At 42.5% G+C, this 19,387-nt stretch overlaps 18 protein-coding genes across 18 annotated transcripts in view; all 18 read right to left on the bottom strand.

Annotated features, from left to right (window-relative positions):
* The window catches only part of PCDHGC3 (protocadherin gamma subfamily C, 3), a 37,037-nt gene extending 34,042 nt beyond the window's left edge, over positions 1-2,995 (bottom strand). The window contains 1 exon segment of the mRNA NM_001082571.3: positions 396-2,995. Within this exon segment, the coding sequence (NP_001076040.1) occupies positions 396-2,825 (2,430 nt within the window). The 5' untranslated portion in view covers positions 2,826-2,995.
* Positions 1-19,387, bottom strand: part of PCDHGA1 (protocadherin gamma subfamily A, 1) — a 181,896-nt gene that overhangs the window by 34,039 nt on the left and 128,470 nt on the right.
* PCDHGA2 (protocadherin gamma subfamily A, 2) overlaps positions 1-19,387 on the bottom strand; it is a 173,709-nt gene that overhangs the window by 34,042 nt on the left and 120,280 nt on the right.
* The window catches only part of PCDHGA3 (protocadherin gamma subfamily A, 3), a 168,420-nt gene that overhangs the window by 34,040 nt on the left and 114,993 nt on the right, over positions 1-19,387 (bottom strand).
* PCDHGB1 (protocadherin gamma subfamily B, 1) overlaps positions 1-19,387 on the bottom strand; it is a 162,383-nt gene that overhangs the window by 34,042 nt on the left and 108,954 nt on the right.
* PCDHGA4 (protocadherin gamma subfamily A, 4) overlaps positions 1-19,387 on the bottom strand; it is a 157,524-nt gene that overhangs the window by 34,042 nt on the left and 104,095 nt on the right.
* PCDHGB2 (protocadherin gamma subfamily B, 2) overlaps positions 1-19,387 on the bottom strand; it is a 153,234-nt gene that overhangs the window by 34,042 nt on the left and 99,805 nt on the right.
* Positions 1-19,387, bottom strand: part of PCDHGA5 (protocadherin gamma subfamily A, 5) — a 148,403-nt gene that overhangs the window by 34,042 nt on the left and 94,974 nt on the right.
* The window catches only part of PCDHGA6 (protocadherin gamma subfamily A, 6), a 138,664-nt gene that overhangs the window by 34,042 nt on the left and 85,235 nt on the right, over positions 1-19,387 (bottom strand).
* Positions 1-19,387, bottom strand: part of PCDHGA7 (protocadherin gamma subfamily A, 7) — a 130,203-nt gene that overhangs the window by 34,042 nt on the left and 76,774 nt on the right.
* The window catches only part of PCDHGB4 (protocadherin gamma subfamily B, 4), a 125,188-nt gene that overhangs the window by 34,042 nt on the left and 71,759 nt on the right, over positions 1-19,387 (bottom strand).
* Positions 1-19,387, bottom strand: part of PCDHGA8 (protocadherin gamma subfamily A, 8) — a 120,969-nt gene that overhangs the window by 34,040 nt on the left and 67,542 nt on the right.
* The window catches only part of PCDHGB5 (protocadherin gamma subfamily B, 5), a 114,961-nt gene that overhangs the window by 34,042 nt on the left and 61,532 nt on the right, over positions 1-19,387 (bottom strand).
* The window catches only part of PCDHGA9 (protocadherin gamma subfamily A, 9), a 110,090-nt gene that overhangs the window by 34,042 nt on the left and 56,661 nt on the right, over positions 1-19,387 (bottom strand).
* The window catches only part of PCDHGB6 (protocadherin gamma subfamily B, 6), a 104,896-nt gene that overhangs the window by 34,042 nt on the left and 51,467 nt on the right, over positions 1-19,387 (bottom strand).
* Positions 1-19,387, bottom strand: part of PCDHGB7 (protocadherin gamma subfamily B, 7) — a 95,258-nt gene that overhangs the window by 34,042 nt on the left and 41,829 nt on the right.
* Positions 1-19,387, bottom strand: part of PCDHGA11 (protocadherin gamma subfamily A, 11) — a 91,931-nt gene that overhangs the window by 34,042 nt on the left and 38,502 nt on the right.
* Positions 1-19,387, bottom strand: part of PCDHGA12 (protocadherin gamma subfamily A, 12) — an 82,322-nt gene that overhangs the window by 34,042 nt on the left and 28,893 nt on the right.

The following is a 19,387-nucleotide window of genomic DNA, read 5'->3' as shown; positions in this document are numbered from 1 at the left end:
TATTCCTAGAAGCTGCCACTGGTTAGAGGTATCCAGCAGCTTATTCCTAATGTAAATGATACCAAGCTAAACTCTGATCGCTGAGATCTTGTGTTTTAGCTTAACCATCCCTTAGCAAGATTGGTTAGTTGTGATAGCAAAAGAGTGCTGAGGATGTGAATTAGGTCCACAGATGAGTCAAGTATCTTCCCCCTGAAATGGGACCACAAACCACACTCTGGCAGGCCACCATCTCACAAAGGCACTAACTTTGATCTAGGAAGGGCCAGTTGAAAGTGTGAATGCATCACCAGGAAAACATCTTCATCACTAAAAAAACAGCTCCATTCCTTCCTCAATATGATGTAGGAATAAAAAAGCACTAACAGGGTCAAGCATGACTTGCTAAACCTTACCTGTCCGGGAGGGGCGCTCTCTGCACCCAACACCTGCCTATAGAACACGGGATCACAGCTCCGCAGCGTGTTCTGGCGGCTGGCCAGTGGACTGGCTGCACCAGGTTTCTTCAGCAGCGGGTCGCTGCGGCGGGAGTCCGTGGTGAGATACACCTGATGGTAAAGGTGCGGCGACATCAGGCCTCCCCGCACGGCGTCCGCGTGCAAGGAGGGCCCTGGTGTTCGGTACAGTGAGCTCACCGGGGCTCGGTATAGGTCTCTAGACTGCTTCCACTTGTAAACTTTGAATATGATTACTCCGAACACTGTGACCACGAACCCCACAGAAACCAGGATTAGAGAAAGAAGTAGATAAAAGGTGAGATTTTTGTTCTGCTCCCGGGGGGCAGAGCCAGAGGGGAACTCGGCTCGGGCTTCAGGAGAGTCCTCGGTTACTGACACAGTGAGGGTAGCAGTGGTGGAGAGCGAAGGCTCCCCATTGTCTTTGATCAACACCGTGAGAGTCTGCCTGGGTGAATCTGTGTCTTGGACTGGACGGGCAGTACTGATTTGACCAGTGTGGAGCCCTATGGCAAAAAGGCTCTGGTTAGGGGATCCCAAGAGACTGTAGGAGAGCCAGGCATTGTGCCCTGCATCTGCGTCCCAGCCTACCACCCGTGACACTAGGTGGCCTGCTGAGGTACCTCGAGGCAGCATCTCCACCGAGCTCCCACCTGGCCGAGGATATAGGACCTGGGGGGCATTGTCATTGCGATCAGTGACAAATATGTTCACGCTGATGTTGGTGGCTAGGACCGGGGTGCCCCCATCGCTGATATGAGCTGTTAATTCAAATTCCCGCCGATCCTCATAGTCTAGGGGCACTAAGGATGACACTATGCCATTGTCACGATTTATTGTGAAATAGCGACCCACTAGCCCGGTTTCAGCTCCTTGCTCCAAGAGAAAGAAAGAAAGCCGAGCATTCTGCGGGGCGTCGGGGTCCCAGACACTTAGGTTGAGTATTGGAGCCCCGGGGAGGTTGTTTTCTTCTATGTAAACGTCGTAGGAAGATTGAGAAGATTGTGGAGGGTTGTCATTGATGTCGGACACTTGAACACGCACTATTGTAAGGGCTGAGAGGGAAGGGGTTCCGGCGTCTCGGGCGGTGATGCTGAGGTTGTATTCTGGCACAGTCTCCCGATCCAGGTCTGCACTGGTTTTCAAAGTGAAGTAATTCTTGAGGGAAGAAGTAAGGCTGAAAGGGAGACCCGGTGGAACTTCGCAGGTCACCAGCCCGTTCTCGCCAGCATCCAGGTCAGTCACACTGAGCAAAGCGATGACAGTCCCCAGAGGGGCATCCTCGGGTACTGGGCTGTACACGGAGGTGACTGTGATCTCCGGGGCATTGTCATTCACATCCACAACCTCCACCAACACTTTGCAATGTGCTCCTTCGGGATTGGCGCCCTTGTCTTTGGCCTGGATGTAAATCTCATGGAGTTTGGTGTCCTCGAAGTCCAGCCGACCCTTGATTGTCAGCATCCCGGTTACAAGGTCTAAGGCGAATAGTTCCCGCACGCCGGCGCGGTTGTGGCTGCCGAAGGAGTAAATAATTTCACCGTTGGGGCCTTCATCCAGATCCGTTGCAAGGACTTGTACCACGCGCGTGCCGGAGGGTGCATCTTCCAGGACGCGCGCCCGGTACAAGGACTGGTTGAAGACAGGCGCATTGTCATTCGCGTCCAGCACCTTGATGTGAATAGGCAGGCTGGCGGAGAGAGCTGGGGTCCCTCCGTCCAACGCCGTCAGCACTAACTGGAGACTAGGCTCCCGTTCTCGGTCCAGGGCGCGCTCCAACACCAGCTCCGCGTACTTGGTGCTGTCCTCCCGCGTCTGCACGCGAAGCGCAAAGTATTCATTTCGGCTCAGCTCATAGGTTTGTAAAGAGTTGCTTCCCACATCGGGATCGTGCGCGCTCTCGAGCGGAAAGCGCGTCCCCGGAGCCACGGCCTCGCTAATCTCCAATTTCATTTCCTGGGTAGGGAAAGCAGGATTGTTGTCGTTGATGTCCTGGATCACCACTTCCACGCTGAACAGCTCCAGCGGGTTCTCCACTACCAACTCCAGAGTTACAGTGCAAGAGGGCAGTGTCCCACACAGCTCCTCTCGATCCAGACGGTCGTTCACAAACATCTCTCCGGTCTCCCGGTTCACCTCAAAGAATCTTCGGCTAGCTCCAGACACCACCCGGAACCTGCGGGCTGAGAGGCTACCGAGATCCAAACCAAGGTTCGCGACCACGTTGCCCACAGCGAAACCCTTCTCTCTTTCCTCCGGGATCTCATAGTGAATGACCGTGGAAGCCTTGTTCAAGGCACCAAGCAGAAGCAAAACTCCCACTACCCTCCCGGTGCTTACCAGTCCGCTCCTCCAGGCCTCTGGGACCATCTCACTCAAAAGCAGTTCCTCTCAGCGGGGTCCAGATCGTCCCTGAGATTTCGCTGAGAAACTTTCAGCGGGTTAGCGCTTGGGCGCTGGGCGCCGAGTCCGACATGGCTTTCTGGATGCCGTTGATTTGCTCGCCGGCTGTTCAGTCTCTGCCTCATCCCGGGGCGCAGAAAGGGGACGGGCAGGGGCCCGATCTCCAGCGTCTTCATTGGCCGACAGCGGCACACAGAGTCCCAGCCAATAACTGCACGAAGAATGAGCTAGCGCCGGGCTCTCTGAGCAGGACACGCGCTAGCGCCAGGAACTTCACTTTCCTTTGGCTTCCTTCCAGAGTTTCCAGCCAAAGCGCCTTGCCAGTATCGGTGCATAGAAAACCTACCTTAGGGAAAGCCAGCCTTGGGGCTGTGAGGCTAGCCGTTCTGCAAGTCTCCAATCCAAATCAAGACCAATTAAACATTTGAATCACTTTCTTTGATCACAAGAAAGGGGATCGAACCAAACCGAAAACTACACAACATTGTCTGGAAAAACACCAACAAATCTGGCTTGTTGGAAGACAGACAATTAGCCGGACCCTACTTGTAAGGAGGCATTTAGCATTTCCGTGGAGACATTAATAATTTCAGTTTTATCTCTTACCAAATGAAATTAGCATTCCCTGTCACTTCCTTATTATCTGGAGCTACTATCAAATTAGCAGGAGTTACAATCTATTGGTTTAACTCTGGCTTATAAAATTTAAAAGTACAATTCAGATTTTATTTCTTTTAAAACTGGGTGTCATTGTTAGCTCTCATTTCTTAAGAACCAGGGAGCAATAAGAAATTTCCCTACCCTGTCTTTCACAAGGAGCATGATCTCAGTTGTAGAGCACACTCTCTCTATCATTTCCCTTTACTTGATCAATCATTTCCCCAAGATCTTGGGTACCATATGCCACAAGAAGTTGCACTGCTAATGAAGAAGAAGACGGAGAAGATTTTAAAAAGAAAAAAAGCCAGGCCTATTTACCACCTAGGATCTTTATAAAATTATTGAAATAATGGCAGCAAAGCTCCACAAATCTTTAGAGAATACAAAGCCTTTAGTCACAGAATAAAGAGCCTTAAGTTTTCTGCATTTAGAATTGTTGTCACCAAACAAAATTATAATGATTAGGATAGTGAATAAAAGAGTCCACTGTGATATAAGCCAGAGATGAGATGTATATCCTTGAACAAGAAATGAACCTCTAAGGGTTCCTGCTCCTATCCTATTAAATGAAGAAGGCAGGTAAAGTGCCTGGCACAGAGTAAGCCTCAATTAATGATGCAAACCACTCCATTAGATGTAAAGTGTTAGAGCCTCATACTATTTCTGTATATTTGTCTTGGACATCACTTTGATTGCATAGAGTCCTTTTGAAGTATAACAGAACCTTGAACATAAGTGAAGGGGTAGGCACATAGGTTAGGTAGGTAGAAAAGAAGTAAGGATATATAGGATATTTCCAGAAGAGATGAAAAGCCATATGTGACCTATATTTCCATGTCTTTAAAACTTCAATTAATCTCTGAAAACCCCATTTTAAATGCTCAAGTTTGATAATTAGCCAGACCAGCAAGAGGGCTAATAGGCATTAGAGGATAGAATACATTTAGAATTTAGAACATAGAGTATAGCCCAATCACTTGCTACTCAAAGTGTGAGGACCAATGGTCTAGGCATCACCGGGGAGCTTGTTAGAAATGCAGAAATGCCCTCCTCTAGACCTACTGAGACAGGACTTACATTTTAACAAAACATCAGGGTGATTTGAAAACACATTAAAGTTTGACAAGCACTGATCTAGTGGGTTATTCAGAGATACACTGGTTTATCAGTCTTTTTTTCCCCTATTCAGCATCACTTAATTCACAATCTGGTTTTTGAAAATCAGCTTTTAAAAATGTAAGTAGTTTTCTCAATAATAAGGCCTGTCATTTTCTTGATAATAAGGCCTGTACTTTTCTGAGACTTACGTTGTTGTTGTTTTTGTTGTTGTTTGTGTTTTGGTTTTTGTTTCTGAGGCAGGATCTCGCTCTGTCATCCAGGCTGGAGTACAGTGGAATAATCATAGCTCACTGTAACCTCCAACTCCTTGGGCTCAAGGGATCCTCCTGCCTCAGACTTCTAAGTAGCTGGGACTACAGGCCTGAGCTACTGCACCCAGCTCATAGTTTTCTTAAGACCTCTTCATGAACCAACAGAACCCTTGTGTATGCATTCTCCACAATAGCGAGGTTCATCTTCCTAAAATTTTAATTGGATCACACAATTGTCCAGCTGCTCCTCAGTAGCATCATACTGCTCTTGAATTAAAATACCAAATCCTTTGCATAGTATCCAAGTTCTCGTGTCTTCTCCCTCTCTCACTATACTCCATTGCACCACTTGGAGGGTGGTCAGAACCCCAGCCCTTCCCTGTCTCAGGGCCTTCACACGAGTTATTCCTTTGCCAGGAAAGCTGCTTTTTCCTCCCTCCCTTTGCTTTGCTAATTTCTACAGGTCTTTCTGGTCTTAGTTTAAATGTTATTTCCTAATAGAGGTCTTCCATTAGGCCCCAGTTAAAACCAGGATCATTTGTTATGCTCTCTCAGAACACCTTATATTTTTTCCATTGAACTTGGCACAACTTTAAATTTTATAATTATTTTTGCATAAGCAAAGTATCTGCTTCCCCCACTGAAGAAGAAAAAAAGAAGCTCCAGGAGGGCAGGGACTATGCTATTTTGGTGGCCACTTGTATCCTCACTGTCTAGCACAGCAGGCACTTAATGCTTATTAATATAGCAATCTTTATGCTACTGACATAGTAAAATAATCATAGCATACACTAAGGACTATATATGTATTCACTTGTGTGGATCCAATCTCCCTGGAAGTAAGCATTTTTTAGAAGATACATTTACTCCTTCAAGTTACCAGTGGGCCTTCCTAGCCCTAGTGATCTGAAGAGATAATATAGTTTGCCAAAGAGCCAAGTAAAGTGTGGTAATACAACTCACAGTGGATAATAAACAAAGATGCCGTAACTTGTTGTATCACTTCTTTCTTTCTTCTTTCCTTCCTTCCTTCTTTCTTTTGCTTTTTCTTTTTTTTTTTTTTTTTTTTTTTTGAGTTTCACTCTTGTTCCCCAGGCTGGAGTGCAATGGCATAATCTTGGCTCACCACAACCTCCTCCTCTCGGGTTCAAGCAATTCTCCTGCCTCAGCCTCCCGAGTAGCTGGGAATACAGGCATGTGCCACCACGCCCAGCTAATTTTCTATTTTTAGTAGAGACGGGGGTTTCTCCATGTTGGTCAGGCTGATCTTGAACTCCCAACCTCAGGTGATCTGCCAGTCTCCGCCTCCCAAACTGCTGGGATTACAGGTGTGAGCCACAGTGCCTGGCCTGTATCACTTATTTCTAGGGGAAATGGAAGGACCGGTATACAGGATTTATATACTGATTCAACACAATTTCCCAGTCTTTATCTTTTTTCTTCTTTGTTTTATAATTTCAAGAGAGCTTCTGAGCAATGAGATGCAGCATTTATAATATAATTTTTTTTTTCTTGAGATGGTGTCTCACTCTGTCACCCAGGCTGGAGTGCAGTGGCATGATCTCGTCTCACTGCAAGCTCTGCCTTCTGGGTTCAAGCGATTCTCCTGCCTCAGCCTCCCTAGTAGCTGGGATACAGGTGCGTGCCACCACGCCTGGCTAATTTTTTCTATTTTTAGTGGAGATGGGGTTTCACCATGTTAGCCAGGATGGTCTCGATCTCCCAACCTCGTGATCTGCCTGCCTCGGCCTCCCAAAGTGCTGGGATTACAGGTGTGAGCCACTGCGCCTGGCTGTAATATAACTTTAAAATAGAAAGTGAATGTATTATATGATCGAGAGTAAGGTCTTAGTGTCAATTCCAATACTGGATATTACACCTAGTAGCTATGTAACCATGAAACTTTTATTTTTAACTTCTTTTTTATTTTCTTTATGTATAAAATGGGAATAATAATAGTACTCATTGATATAACCACAGACATGTCAATCATTTTTAAAATCTTTTCACAGCTTTCTACGTACAATATAGTGCCCCTATACGATGCAGGGATTTTTAATAAATTTATACAGTAATGCAACCAACCCCACAATCCAGTTTTAGAAAACTCTCATCACCCCCAAAATTTCCCTCATGCTTGTCTGTAGTCAATCTTCCTAGCTTCAGCCTCAGGCAACCACAGTTTTGCTTTTTCCAAATATTTTATTAAAAAGGAATTATAAAATAGTCTTTTATATGTCTTTTATATGACATAGCATAATGTCAAACTCATCTTTTGACCACACCCTCAAATATGTTATGTCTCCAACCTTCCTTAACTGGTAAGTGGCACTTCTATTCCAGCCAGAATTTCAGAAGTAATTTTTAATATTTTTTTCTGCATCCCCACATCCAGTATATTACTAATCCATACCAATGCTTACTACTCCCAAAATATATTTTGAAACTATCAATTACTTACCCTATCTACTGCTACCCCTGAGTCAAAGCAACCTTAAATGCTATCATAGCTTCCTCGCTGTTATTTTTACTCCCCCTCTTGCATTCCCTAAATTCCATTTCACATGCAGAGACCTGAGTAATCTTTCAAAAGGTACATGAGATTATACACTTTCCTTGCTAAAAACATAACTAAGCCTAGCTACGTAACTTGTAGGGTCAGTGCAAAATAAAAATAGGGGGCTTGGAGGCCGGGCGCAGTGGATCATACCTGTAATCCCAGCACTTTGGGAGGCCGAGTTGGGTGGATCACTTGAGGTCAGGAGTTTGAGACCAGCCTTGCCAACATGGTGAAACCCCGTCTCTACTAAAAATACAAAAAAATTGCCGGGCGTGGGGGTGGGTGCCTGTAATCCCAGCTACTAGGGAGGCTGAGCCAGGAGAATCACTTGAACCCAGAGGCAGAGGTTGCAGTGAGGCAAGATCGCACCACTGCACTCTAGCCTGGACAACAGAGGGAGACCCTGTCTCAAAAAAAAAAAAAAAAGAGGGCTTGGGCTTGTTAATAAAAATGATTGACCAGGCACAGTGGCTCATGCCTGTAGTCCCAGCACTTTGGGAGGCTGAGGTGGGAGGATCACTTGAGGCCAGGAATTTGAGACCAGCCTGAGCAACATAGGGACAGTCCCATCTCTACAAAAAACAAAAACAAAAACAAACAAACAAACAAAAAACTTATCTGAGCATGGTGGCGTGTGTTTGTCGTCCTAACTACTCAGAAGGCTGAAGTGGGAGGATTGCTTGAGCCCAGGAATTCAAGACTGTAGTGAGTCCACTGCACTCCAGCCAGGGCGACAGAGCAAGACCCTGACTCAAAAAAATAAAATAAAAATTATTAAGAATTTCAAGACGGTAACAGCAGAGCCCTAACAAAAGGGTAGGGGCCTTCAAAGCAAGGGGGCCTATCTAAGCATGAAGCCCTGTGTCCCCGCACAGGTCGCCTGCCTATGAAGTTGATCCTGCTTGGCACAGAGGAAACTCTCAATAAATATTACCTGATACATATTTTAATATTAGCTAACTGTCTAATTACCTAATATTATTCCCAGAGGGTTAGTAATATCAGAAAATCCTATTCAAGATGCTATTAAATTATTGCACACAAGGAAAAAATACATAAAATCTTCTTAAAATCCTAAATATCATCGAGTAGTCTTTCCATTCAACCTAATGTGTCTATTTGAACAGCTTCCTAAGGTCAAATTATGGGATCATTTGAGGAAAAATGGAATAAAAACAGTTAACCAATAAATCAAACAAACATGTATCTCAATTTAGACAGGTGGGACATTCAAGGGTTTGGTGAAGAAGCTGAATGGTTTAGCCTTCATATTTATCTGAAGTTTACTTGAATATTTTGCATACTTTGATTTGATAAGATGATCTATGAATCTTTTTTTTTTGAGACGAAGTCTTGCTCTGTTGCTCAGACTGGAATGTAGTGGCATGATCTCAGATCACTACAGTCTCTGCCTCCGGGGTTCAAACAGTTCTCGTGCCTCAGCATCCCGAGTAGCTGGGATTACAGGCGTGCCACGACGACCAGCTAATTTTTGTATTTTTGGTACAGATGGGGTTTCACCATACTGGCCAGGCTGGTCTCAAACTCCTGACCTCGGGTGATCTGCCTGCCTCAGCTTCCCAAAGTGCCGGGATTACAGGCGTGAGCCATTGCACCCGGTCTGAATCTTAAGAATAAGTTTTATGTGACCTCCATTTTATCTACAATGTTTTTGCAATTACAAATAACGCTGTAATAAATAAGCTGGTATATATGTATTTTTGTAATTTTTGAGGTGTGTATTTATGATAAATTCCTAATAGTGTGATTGCTAGGTCATAGGACAAATGCATATGTAGTTTTGTTAGAACAAGAAGAAATTATGTCATCAAAATATTTTGGAACTACAAACATTTATTTTATTTTACTTATTTTGTTTTATTTATTTATTTATTTAGAGACAGAGTCTCACTCTGTCGCCAGGCTGGAGTGCAGTGGCACAATCTTGGCTCACTGCAACCTCCACCTCCCGGGTTCAAGCGATTCTCCTGCCTCAGCCTCCCGAGTGGCTGAGACTACAGGTGTGCACCACCACGCCCAGCTAAGTTTTGTATTTTTAGTAGAAACGGGGTTTCACCATGTTGGCCAGGATGGTCTCGATCTCTTTACCTCATGATCCATCCACCTCAGCCTCCCAAAGTGGTGGGATTACAGGTGTGAGCCATCGTGCCCAGTCTATTTTGTTTTATTTTTTGAGATGGGGTCTTGCTCTGTTGCCCAAGCTGGAGTGCAGTGGGGTGATCATGGCTCACTGAAGCCTCAACTTCAAAAGGCTCAAGCAATCCTCTTGCCTCAGCCTCCCAAGTAGCTGGGACTACAGACATGTGCCACCATTTCTGGCTAATTTTTAAATTTTTTTAGAGACAGGTTCTTGCTTTGTTGCCTAGAATGGTCTCAAACTCCTAGGCTCAAGCAATCCTCCCACCTTGGCCTCCCAAAGTGCTGGGATTACAGGAGTGACCCACCGCACCCAGCAAAAACAATAATTTTGGAAGTCAAAAGCCTAAGGTAAAAAAAACCACAGGTTTACCCCATCTCCCATTTTAGTGCTATTCTCTTCTAGTCTGGATCATATTAGTACCTTATTATTATTATTATTTTTGAGATGGAGTCTCGCTCTGTTGCCCAGGCTGGAGTGCAGTGGCTTGATCTTGGCTCACTGCAAGCTCCGCCTCCCGGGTTCACGCCATTCTCCTGCCTCAGCCTCTGGAGTAGCTGGGACTACAGGCACCCGCCACCACGCCCAACTAACTTTTTATATTTTTAGTAGAGACGGGGTTTCACCGTGTTAGCCAGGATGGTCTTGATCTCCTGACCTTGTGATCCGCCCACCTCGGCCTCCCAAAGTGCTGGGATTACAGGCGTGAGCCACCGCGCTCAGCCTTTAGTACCTTCTTGTTGTTTACTATATCACAAATGTTAAATATGTCAGGAAACTACCTGCAAAAAATTTACTAAATTTGTCCACATGAAAATCTTCCATGAGACCTACATTCTCCTCAGAAATAACTTGCTTTAATTTTGCACCCACATTTTGCTATTACCTTGCTATCTAACTTATTATTAGTTCTCACCAAATGGGTAGCCTTGTATGGCTGAGTTATTTCTTTTTTCTTTCTTTTTTTTTTTTTTTTGAGATGGAGTTTACCGTTGCTCTTATTGCCCAGGCTGGGGTGCAATGGCGTGGTCTCGGCTCACCACAACCTCTGCCTCCCAGGTTCAAGCAATTCTCCTACCTCATCCTCCCAAGTAGCTGGAATTACAGGCACCCGCCACCATGCCCAGCAAATTTTTCTATTTTTAGCAGAGACAGGTTTTCACCATGTTGGCCAGGCTGGTCTCAAACTCTTAACCTCAGGTGATCTGCCTGCCTCAACCTCCCAAAGTGCTGGGATTACAGGTGTGAGCCACTGTGCCCGGCTTAGTTTTCTAAATGAAGTAATTTACTTCAACATATAACAGAGGAAGACAGAATTGTGGTTTTCTGATCATTAAAATTTTCTGGCAGCCGGGTGTGGTGGCTCATGCTTGTAATCCTAGCATTTTGGGAGGCTGAGGTGGGCGGATTGCTTGAGCTCAGGAGTTTGAGACCAGCCTGGGCAACATGGTGAAATCTCATTCTACAAAAAAATATAAAAATCAGCCTGGTGTGGTGGCATGTGCCTGTAGTCCCAGCTACTTGAGAGGCTGAGGTGCGGGCACTTGAGCCTGTGAGGCGGAGGTTGCAGCGAGCTGGGATTGTGCCACTACACTCCAGCCTGGGCAACAGAGCCAGACCCTGTCTAAAAAAAATAAAAATCTTCTGGCACTATAGAAGTTTGGTACATGATAAAGATGCTATCTCAAATCACTGGGACAAAGATGAAGTGCTTAATAAATGGCATTGGGACAACTGGATAGCCATTTGGGAAAAAAGATATAATCAGATCCATATCTCAGCACACAAAAGAATAAACTCCAATTAGATCAGGGATCTAAATGTGGAAACCAAAAACCATGCAAGTACTAGCACTGGAAGAAAAAAGTAATGAATGTTTCTATAACCTAGGTGTGGGGAAAGGCTTTCTAACTATGACTTAAAACCTAAATGCAATATAAGAAAACGTTGATTTGGCCGGGGGCAGTGGCTTACGTCTCTAATCCCAGCACTGTGGGAGGCCGAGGTGAGTGGATCACTTGAGGTCAAGAGTTCGAGACCAGCCTGGCCAACATGGTGAAACCCCATCTCTACTAAAAATACAAAAATTAGCCAGGCATGGTGGCATGTGCCTGTAATCCCAGCTACTTGGGAGGCTGAGAGATGAGAATCACTTGAACCTGGGAGGCAGAGGTTGCAGTGAGCTGAGATTGCACCATTGTACTCCAGCCTGTGTGACAGAGTGAGACTTGGTCTAAAAAAAAAAAAAAAAAGAAAACATTGATTCATTACACAAAAAACAAAAACAAAGGGAAAAAAATTGCATTGCAAAAAAATGCCAAAAGGTAAATGATGAGCTGTGAGAAAATATTTGCAGTCTGTTTACTGGACAAAGGACTAATATTCCTAATACAAGGAGTTTTCAAAAACTTCATGGAAAATGCATATTATGAAAAAAATGTGTGGATTTCAAAATATTTCTTGCACCAAAATAAACCCATACTAACTTGTTATAACATGTCTGAATAGGATCTAGTTTGAGGCACTAAGAAGAATAAGATAACAGTTTGAAAAGAGCCTCTATCAGAGTAACATGAATTCTGCTAAAATGGAAACAAGAACAGACATCAAATTTATGATGAAGCTTGAGTGGAAGAACGGTGAAATCACTGATGTTTTGTGAAAAGTTTATGGAGACAATGCTCCAAAGAAAACGGCAGTTTACAAGTAGCTAGCTTGTTTTAAGAAGGGATGAGACAATGTTGAAGATGAAGCCCACAGCAAAAGACCATCTACATCAATTTGGGAGGAAAAAAAATGATCTTGTCTGTGCTCTAATTAAAGAAGACCTACAATTAACAGCAGAAACAATAGCCAACACCATAGACATCTCGGTTCAGCTTACACAATTCTGACTGAAAGATTAAAGTTGAGCAAACTTTCCATTAGATGGGTGCCAAAACCATTACATCTAGATTAGCTGCAAAAAAATTATCCAGGCATGGTAGCATGTGCCTGTAGTCCCAGCTACTTGGGAGCCTGAGGTGGGAAGATTGCTTGAGCTCACGAGGCCAAGGCTGCATTGAGCCATGATGGTGCCACTGCACTCCAGCCTGGGTAACAGAGCAAGGCTGTGTCTGAAAAAAATAAAAATAAAATAGATCAGCTGCAGTTTAAGACCAGAGCTTTCACTTGATTTTTTTTTTTTTTTTGAGCTGGAGTCTCGCTCTGTTGCCCAGGCTGGAGTGCAGTGGCATGATATCAGCTCACTGCAAGCTCCGTCTCCTGGGTTCATGCCATTCTCCTGCCTCACCCTCCCAAGAAGCTGGGACTACAGGCGCCCGCCACCATGCCCGGCTAATTTTTTGTATTTTTAGTAGAGATGGGGTTTCACCATGTTAGCCAGGATGGTCTCGAAATCCTGACCTCGTGATTTGCCCGCCTCGGCCTCCCAAAGTGCTGGGATTACAGGCATGAGCCACTGGGCCCAGCCTCAGTTGAAATTTTAAACAAATGTGATCAAGATCCTGAAGGGTTTCTTAAAAAAAAAAACTGTAACAAGAGATGAAACATGACTTTACCAGTCTGATCCTGAAAACAAAGCACAAGAGGTGGAAGTGGTGGCATTTGACCAATGCAAAAGCAGACTGGTCAAGAGCAAATGTCATGGCAAGGGCTTTTTTGGGATGTTCAAGGCATTTTGCTGGTTGACTTCCTGGAGGGCCAAAGAGTGATAAGATCTGCTTATTATGAGAGTGTTTTGAGAAACTTACCAAAGCTTTAGCAGAAAAAATACCTGGGAAAACTTCCCCAGAATCCTTCTTGACCACGACAATGCTCCCGCTCATTCCTCTCATGAAGCAAGGGCAATTTGGTGAGAGTTTTCTTGGGTAATCATTAAGTGCCCACCTTTCAGTGCTGATTTGGCTTCTTCTGACTTGTTTTTGTTCCTAATCTTACAACTTTAAAGGGCACCCATTTTTTCTTCAGTAACCAATATAAAAAATACTGCATTGACATGGCTAAATTCCCAGGACTCTCAGTTCTTTAGGGGTGAACTAAATGGCTAGTATCATTGCTTACAAAAGTGCCTTGAACTTGATGGGGCTCATGTTGAAAAATAAAGCTTATATTTTTATTTTTATCTTTTAATTAAATTTCTTCATAAACATTTAGAGTACCTTCATATATCCCCTAAACTTTTTACAAATTTAGGCTAAAACACTTAAAAAAAAACTACTAGAAAAATGAAAATAAGACATGAACAGACAATTCAAAAAAATATATAGGGTCATTTGTGGTGGTTCATGGCTGTAATCTTAGCACTTTGGGAGGCTGAGGTGGGAGGATCACTTGAAGCCAGTAGTTCAAGACAAGCCTGGGCAACATAATGAGACCCCACATCTCTACAAAAAAATAAAAAAATTAGCTGGACATGGTGGCGTCCATCTGTAGTCCTAGCTACTTGGGAGGCTAAGGTAGGAGGATTGCTTGAGCCCAGGAGTGCGAGGCTACAGTGAGCTATGACTGCATCACTGCAGTTTGGCCTGGGCAACAGAACAAGATTCCTGTCTCTAAAAAAACAAAAAGATATAAACTGGCTTTTAAACATATGAAAAACTATTTAACCTCATTCATAATAAGATAAATTTTAATTAAAATTATTTGGAGATATCTTTTTACCCATCAGGTTGGCAACAATTAAAAAGCTTGACAATATACTCTGCAAAGGAGACTATGGGACAATGGACATTCTCATCTATTTGTAGGAATGCAAGATGGGGAATAGCTATATTTAACAAAACTACATATGCCTTTACCTTATGATGCAGCAATCACACTATTAGGAATTTATTATACATACACACTTCAAAAATAACAACAACAACAACAACAAACATATATATCTATATATAGATATATATATATATCTCAGGTTCTTCATTAGCATTTTTTATATTGCAAAAATATTGGAAACTACCTAAATGACAAGTCATAGATGGGTTGAACAGATAATGATATGTGCACATACAATGGAGTTTTTTTTTTTTGCTTTTGTTTTTTTAGACGGAGTCTCGCTCTGTTGCCCAGGCTGGAGTGCAGTGGCGCAATCTCAGCTCACTGCAATCTCCGCCTCCTGAAATCAAGCAATTCTCCTGCCTCAGCCTTCCAAGTGGCTGGGACTACAGGCGCCCACCACCACACCCAGCTAATTTTTGTATTTTTAGTAGAGACGGAGTTTCACCATGTTGGCCAGGCTGGCCTTGAACTCCTGACCTCAGGTGATCCAACCGCCTTGGCCTCCCAAAGTGTGGGATTACAAGCATGAGCCACTGCACACGGTTTTTACAATGGAGTTTCATGAAGCTATTTTAAAAATGAAGATTTCTATAAATTTATATAGAATGATTTCCAGGATATATTATTAGTACAAAAAGCAAAGTGAAAACTTTTCCTTTCAGTCATGTGAAACCAGATATACCACTATAACAACTGGGAAGTGGATCAAAATGTGTGATAAAAGCTTTTAGACATTTGTTCAAAAGACAGTGCAGGATTCTAATCCATAAGAGAAGAGAAGCAGGCCGGGCGCGGTGGCTCACGCCTGTAATCCCAGCACTTTGGGAGGCCGAGGTGGGCGGATCACGAGGTCATCCAGACCATCCTGGCTAACACGGTGAAACCCCGTCTCTACTAAACAAAATACAAAAAATTAGCTGGGCGTGGTGGCAGGCACCTGTAGTCCCAGCTACTCGGGAGGCTGAGGCAGGAGAATGACATGAACCCGGGAGCCGGAGTTTCTAGTAAGCCGAGATCACGCCACGTCACTCCAACCTGGGCGACAGAGCGAGACTCCATCTCAAAAAAAAAAAAAAAAAAAAAAAAAAAGGAGAAGCAAATGAGGATCCGCAAACTAGGATCTCCATGTTTTTGCCTGGAGACAACTTTCAGACTGTGGGGCAGGAAAGGGGAAATCCAAGAATAACACCATGGTTTTGCTGAGTTGAGGAATAGATATTAGAGTTTGGGGAGATTAGGAGATTGAGGCAGCCAGAATTTATGGGATAGAGTACTAAAGAGAATGGAGCTACACAAAGAACTCCAGGAATATTAATATGGATCCCCAAGTCTTTGGCTAAATAATAATCTGAGCATACATAGAGTGCACTGACACTTTTCTGCAGCTGGGCGAAGAACTGCCAGGGAGCTATTAGCTGAATTCTTGGTGGTCACATAGGGCTGGAAAATGTTTGAATTTCATTTAGCCATAATAAAGAGACCCTGCTGAACACTCAGATTAATCAAAAAAGTCAGAATTAAGTGGTAGGTCTAAATTAGCCCAAGGCAAAAGTTACTATAGACCTGTCCTAACAAAGCTTAAAAACAAGCCTTGAAAAGATCAACCTGATCTGCAAAAAACATAGTAGCCTTCCAAAACAAACTGCAATAGTTCTTAAAGAAAGACAAAATCCAAACACTCAAAAATATAACATTTACAATGTCTGCTGTCCAATAAAAACATTATTAGACATGCAAATAAGCAACAAATTATGACCCCAAGCCAGGAAGAAAATCATCATAGGAATTACAGAGGTGACAAAATTAGCAGACAAGGACTTTAAAACCTCCATTATAAATGTGCTCAAAAATTTAAAGAAAAATATGAAGATAATGAGGATGGAAATGAAAGAGTCAAATGGAACTTCTAAAAGTGAAAAATACAATATATGAAATGGAAACTTCACTGGATGGGATTAGCAAATACAGTAAACACTGAAGAAGAAAAGATCACTGAACAACACTGTTACTAACTTGATCTAGTTGACAATTATAGGATACAACAACCACGAGAAGCAGAATTCACAGTTTTCAGTTACACAGTTGTGTGTAAGCAACACTCACCAAGATAGACCATATTCTGTGCCATAAAAGAAATGTTAACGAATTTAAAAGAATAGAAACCATACAATGTAAATTTTTGGATCACAATACAATTAAATTAGAAATCAGTGACAAATATATTTGGGTAATACTTAGATATTTGGTGACTAAACAATACACTTTAGGCTGGGCATGGTGGCTCATGCCTGTAATCCCTGCACTTTGGGAGGCCGAGGCAGGCGGATCACCTGAGGTCAGGAGTTCAAGACCAGCCTGGCCAACATGATGAAACCCCATCTCTACTAAAAATACAAAAAATTGGACTGGGTGCAGTGGCTCATGCCTGCAATCCCAGCATTTTGGGAGGCCAAGGCGGGCAGATCACCTGAGGTCGGGAGTTCAAGACCCGCCTGACCAACACGGAGAAACCCCGTCTCTATTAAAAATACAAAATTAGCCTGGCATGGTGGCATATGCCTGTAATCCCAGCTACTCAGGAGGTTGAGGCAGGAGAATTGCTGGAACCCAGGAGGCAGAGGTTGAAGTGAGCCGAGATCGTGCCATTGCACTCCAGCCTGGGCAACAAGAGCAAAACTCTGTCTCAAAAAAAAAGAAAAAAAAAATTAGCAGGGTGTGGTGGTGGGCACCTGTAATCCCAGCTACTTGGGAGGCTGAGGCAGGAGAACCGCTTGAATCTGGGAGCCGGGATTGTGCCACTGCACTCCAGCCTGGGCAAAAAAAGCGAAACTCTGTCTCAAAATAAACAAATAAAATAACAAACTTTAAAATAATCCATGGGTCAAAGAAGAAATTGCAAGGTGTATTAGAAAATACTTTGAACTAAATTATAATGGAAATATAACATCCAAAATATTATCTTTGCAAAGTACACATCTGACAAAGGACTAGTATCCAGAATCTACAAGGAACTAACAAATCACCAAGAAAAATAAAACACAATCCCATTAAAAAGTAGGCAAAGGACACGAATAGCCATTTCTCAAAAGAAGGTATACAAATGGCCCACAAACATATGAAAAAATGCTCAACATCGCTAATCATCAGGAAAATGCAAATTAAAACCACAACGAGCTACCACCTTGGTCCTGCAAGAATGGCCATTATTAAAAAGTCAAAAAATAATAGATGTTGGTGTGGATGTGGGGAAAAGAGAACACTTATACATTGCTGCTGGGAATATAAATTAGTACAACCTCTATGGAAAACAGTATGGAGATTCTCTAAAGAGCAAAAAACAGATCTACCATTCAATCCAGCAATCCCACTACTGGGCATCTACCCAAAGGAAAATAAGTAATTATATGAAAAAGACACTTGGACACATATGTTTATAGCAGCACAATTCACAATTGCAAAAATGTGAAACCAACCTAAGTCCCCATTGACTAATGAGTGGATAAAGAAAATGTGGTATATATATATATACACACATATATACACACACACACACATATATATATACATAATACATATATATATACACACATATATATATATACACCATGGAATATTACTCAGCCAGGAAAAGGCATGAAATAATGTCCTTTGCAGCAACTTGGATCGAACTGGAGGCCATTACTTTAAGTGTGTATATATGTATACATACATATATATACTTTGTGTGTATATATGTATACATACATATGCAATATGTATATGTACACATATATATACAATGTGTATATATGCTTATAACAATAGTTTATTCTCATTCAACTGTTGGTGGATATATAGTATATAACTGTGTTTACAGTTACATATGTGTAAACACAGCTATATATCTATATCTGTCTATCTATCTGTCTAACACAGAGAGCCCAGAAAAAACCCACACCTACATATGTCCATGGCCAAATGATTTTTGATTAAGGTGCTAAGATTATTTGGTGGGGAAAAGATAGCCTTCTCAGCATATTTTTCCAAAGAGACAATTGGATATTCCTTTGGAAAAAAATATGAATCTTCATTGTTACCTCACACCATACACCATACATAAACATCAACTCAAAAGGATTCATAGACCAAATTATAAATGGTAAAACTATAAAACTTCTAAAAGAAAATATAGGAGAAAATCATCATAAGTTTTCAGTAGGCAAAGAGTTTTTGAATAGGACATAAGAAATACAAACTATAAAAGAAAAAATAAATTGGGCTTTATCAAAATTACAGCTTCTGCTCTTCAAAAGACACAACTAGGAAAATGAAAAGACAAGTCATAGTCTGGGATAAAATATCCGCAAAATATGTATGTGACAAAGAGCTCACATCAAGAATATGTATATTACATATATAATAATCATATATAATTACATGTATAATTATATTTTTTAGGCGAAGTCTCACTCTGTTGCCCAGGCTGGAGTGCAGTGGTGCAGTCTCGGCTCACTGCAACCTCCGCCTCCTGGGTTCAAGCGATTCTCCTGCCTCAGCCTCCTGAGTAGCTGGGATTACAGGCACCTGCCATCACGCCCAGCTACAAGGATATATTTTAAAACTCCCATAGCTCAATTTTAAGAAGGCGTTCATCTCAGTTAAAGAAGAACGAATGCTTCAAGAAGATATACAAATAGACAATAAACACATGAAAAGATGCTCAGTGTCTCTAGTCAACAGGGAAAAACAGTTGAAACTTCAATGAGATAGTATCACACACCCACTAGAATTGCTAAAATTTAAAAAATTGACAATAGGAAGCATTGGTGAGAAAATGTAGCAAGCGGAACTCTTTATGCATTGCTCATGAAAATGTAAAGTGATATTACCATTTTGAAAAATAGTTTGGCAGCTTCTTATAAAGTTAAGCATATACTTCCCATTTCATATGACCCCCAAAACAATTCTGTTTTGGGGTATTTATCCAAGAGAAATAAAAAAATATATGCCTACAAAAATACTT

Source organism: Pan troglodytes, chromosome 4, assembly GCF_028858775.2.
Source record: "Pan troglodytes isolate AG18354 chromosome 4, NHGRI_mPanTro3-v2.0_pri, whole genome shotgun sequence".
In the NCBI taxonomy this organism is placed as follows: Eukaryota; Metazoa; Chordata; class Mammalia; order Primates; family Hominidae; genus Pan; species Pan troglodytes.
Note: the sequence above shows the minus strand (reverse complement) of the source record. Positions and strands in the feature narration are given on the sequence as shown.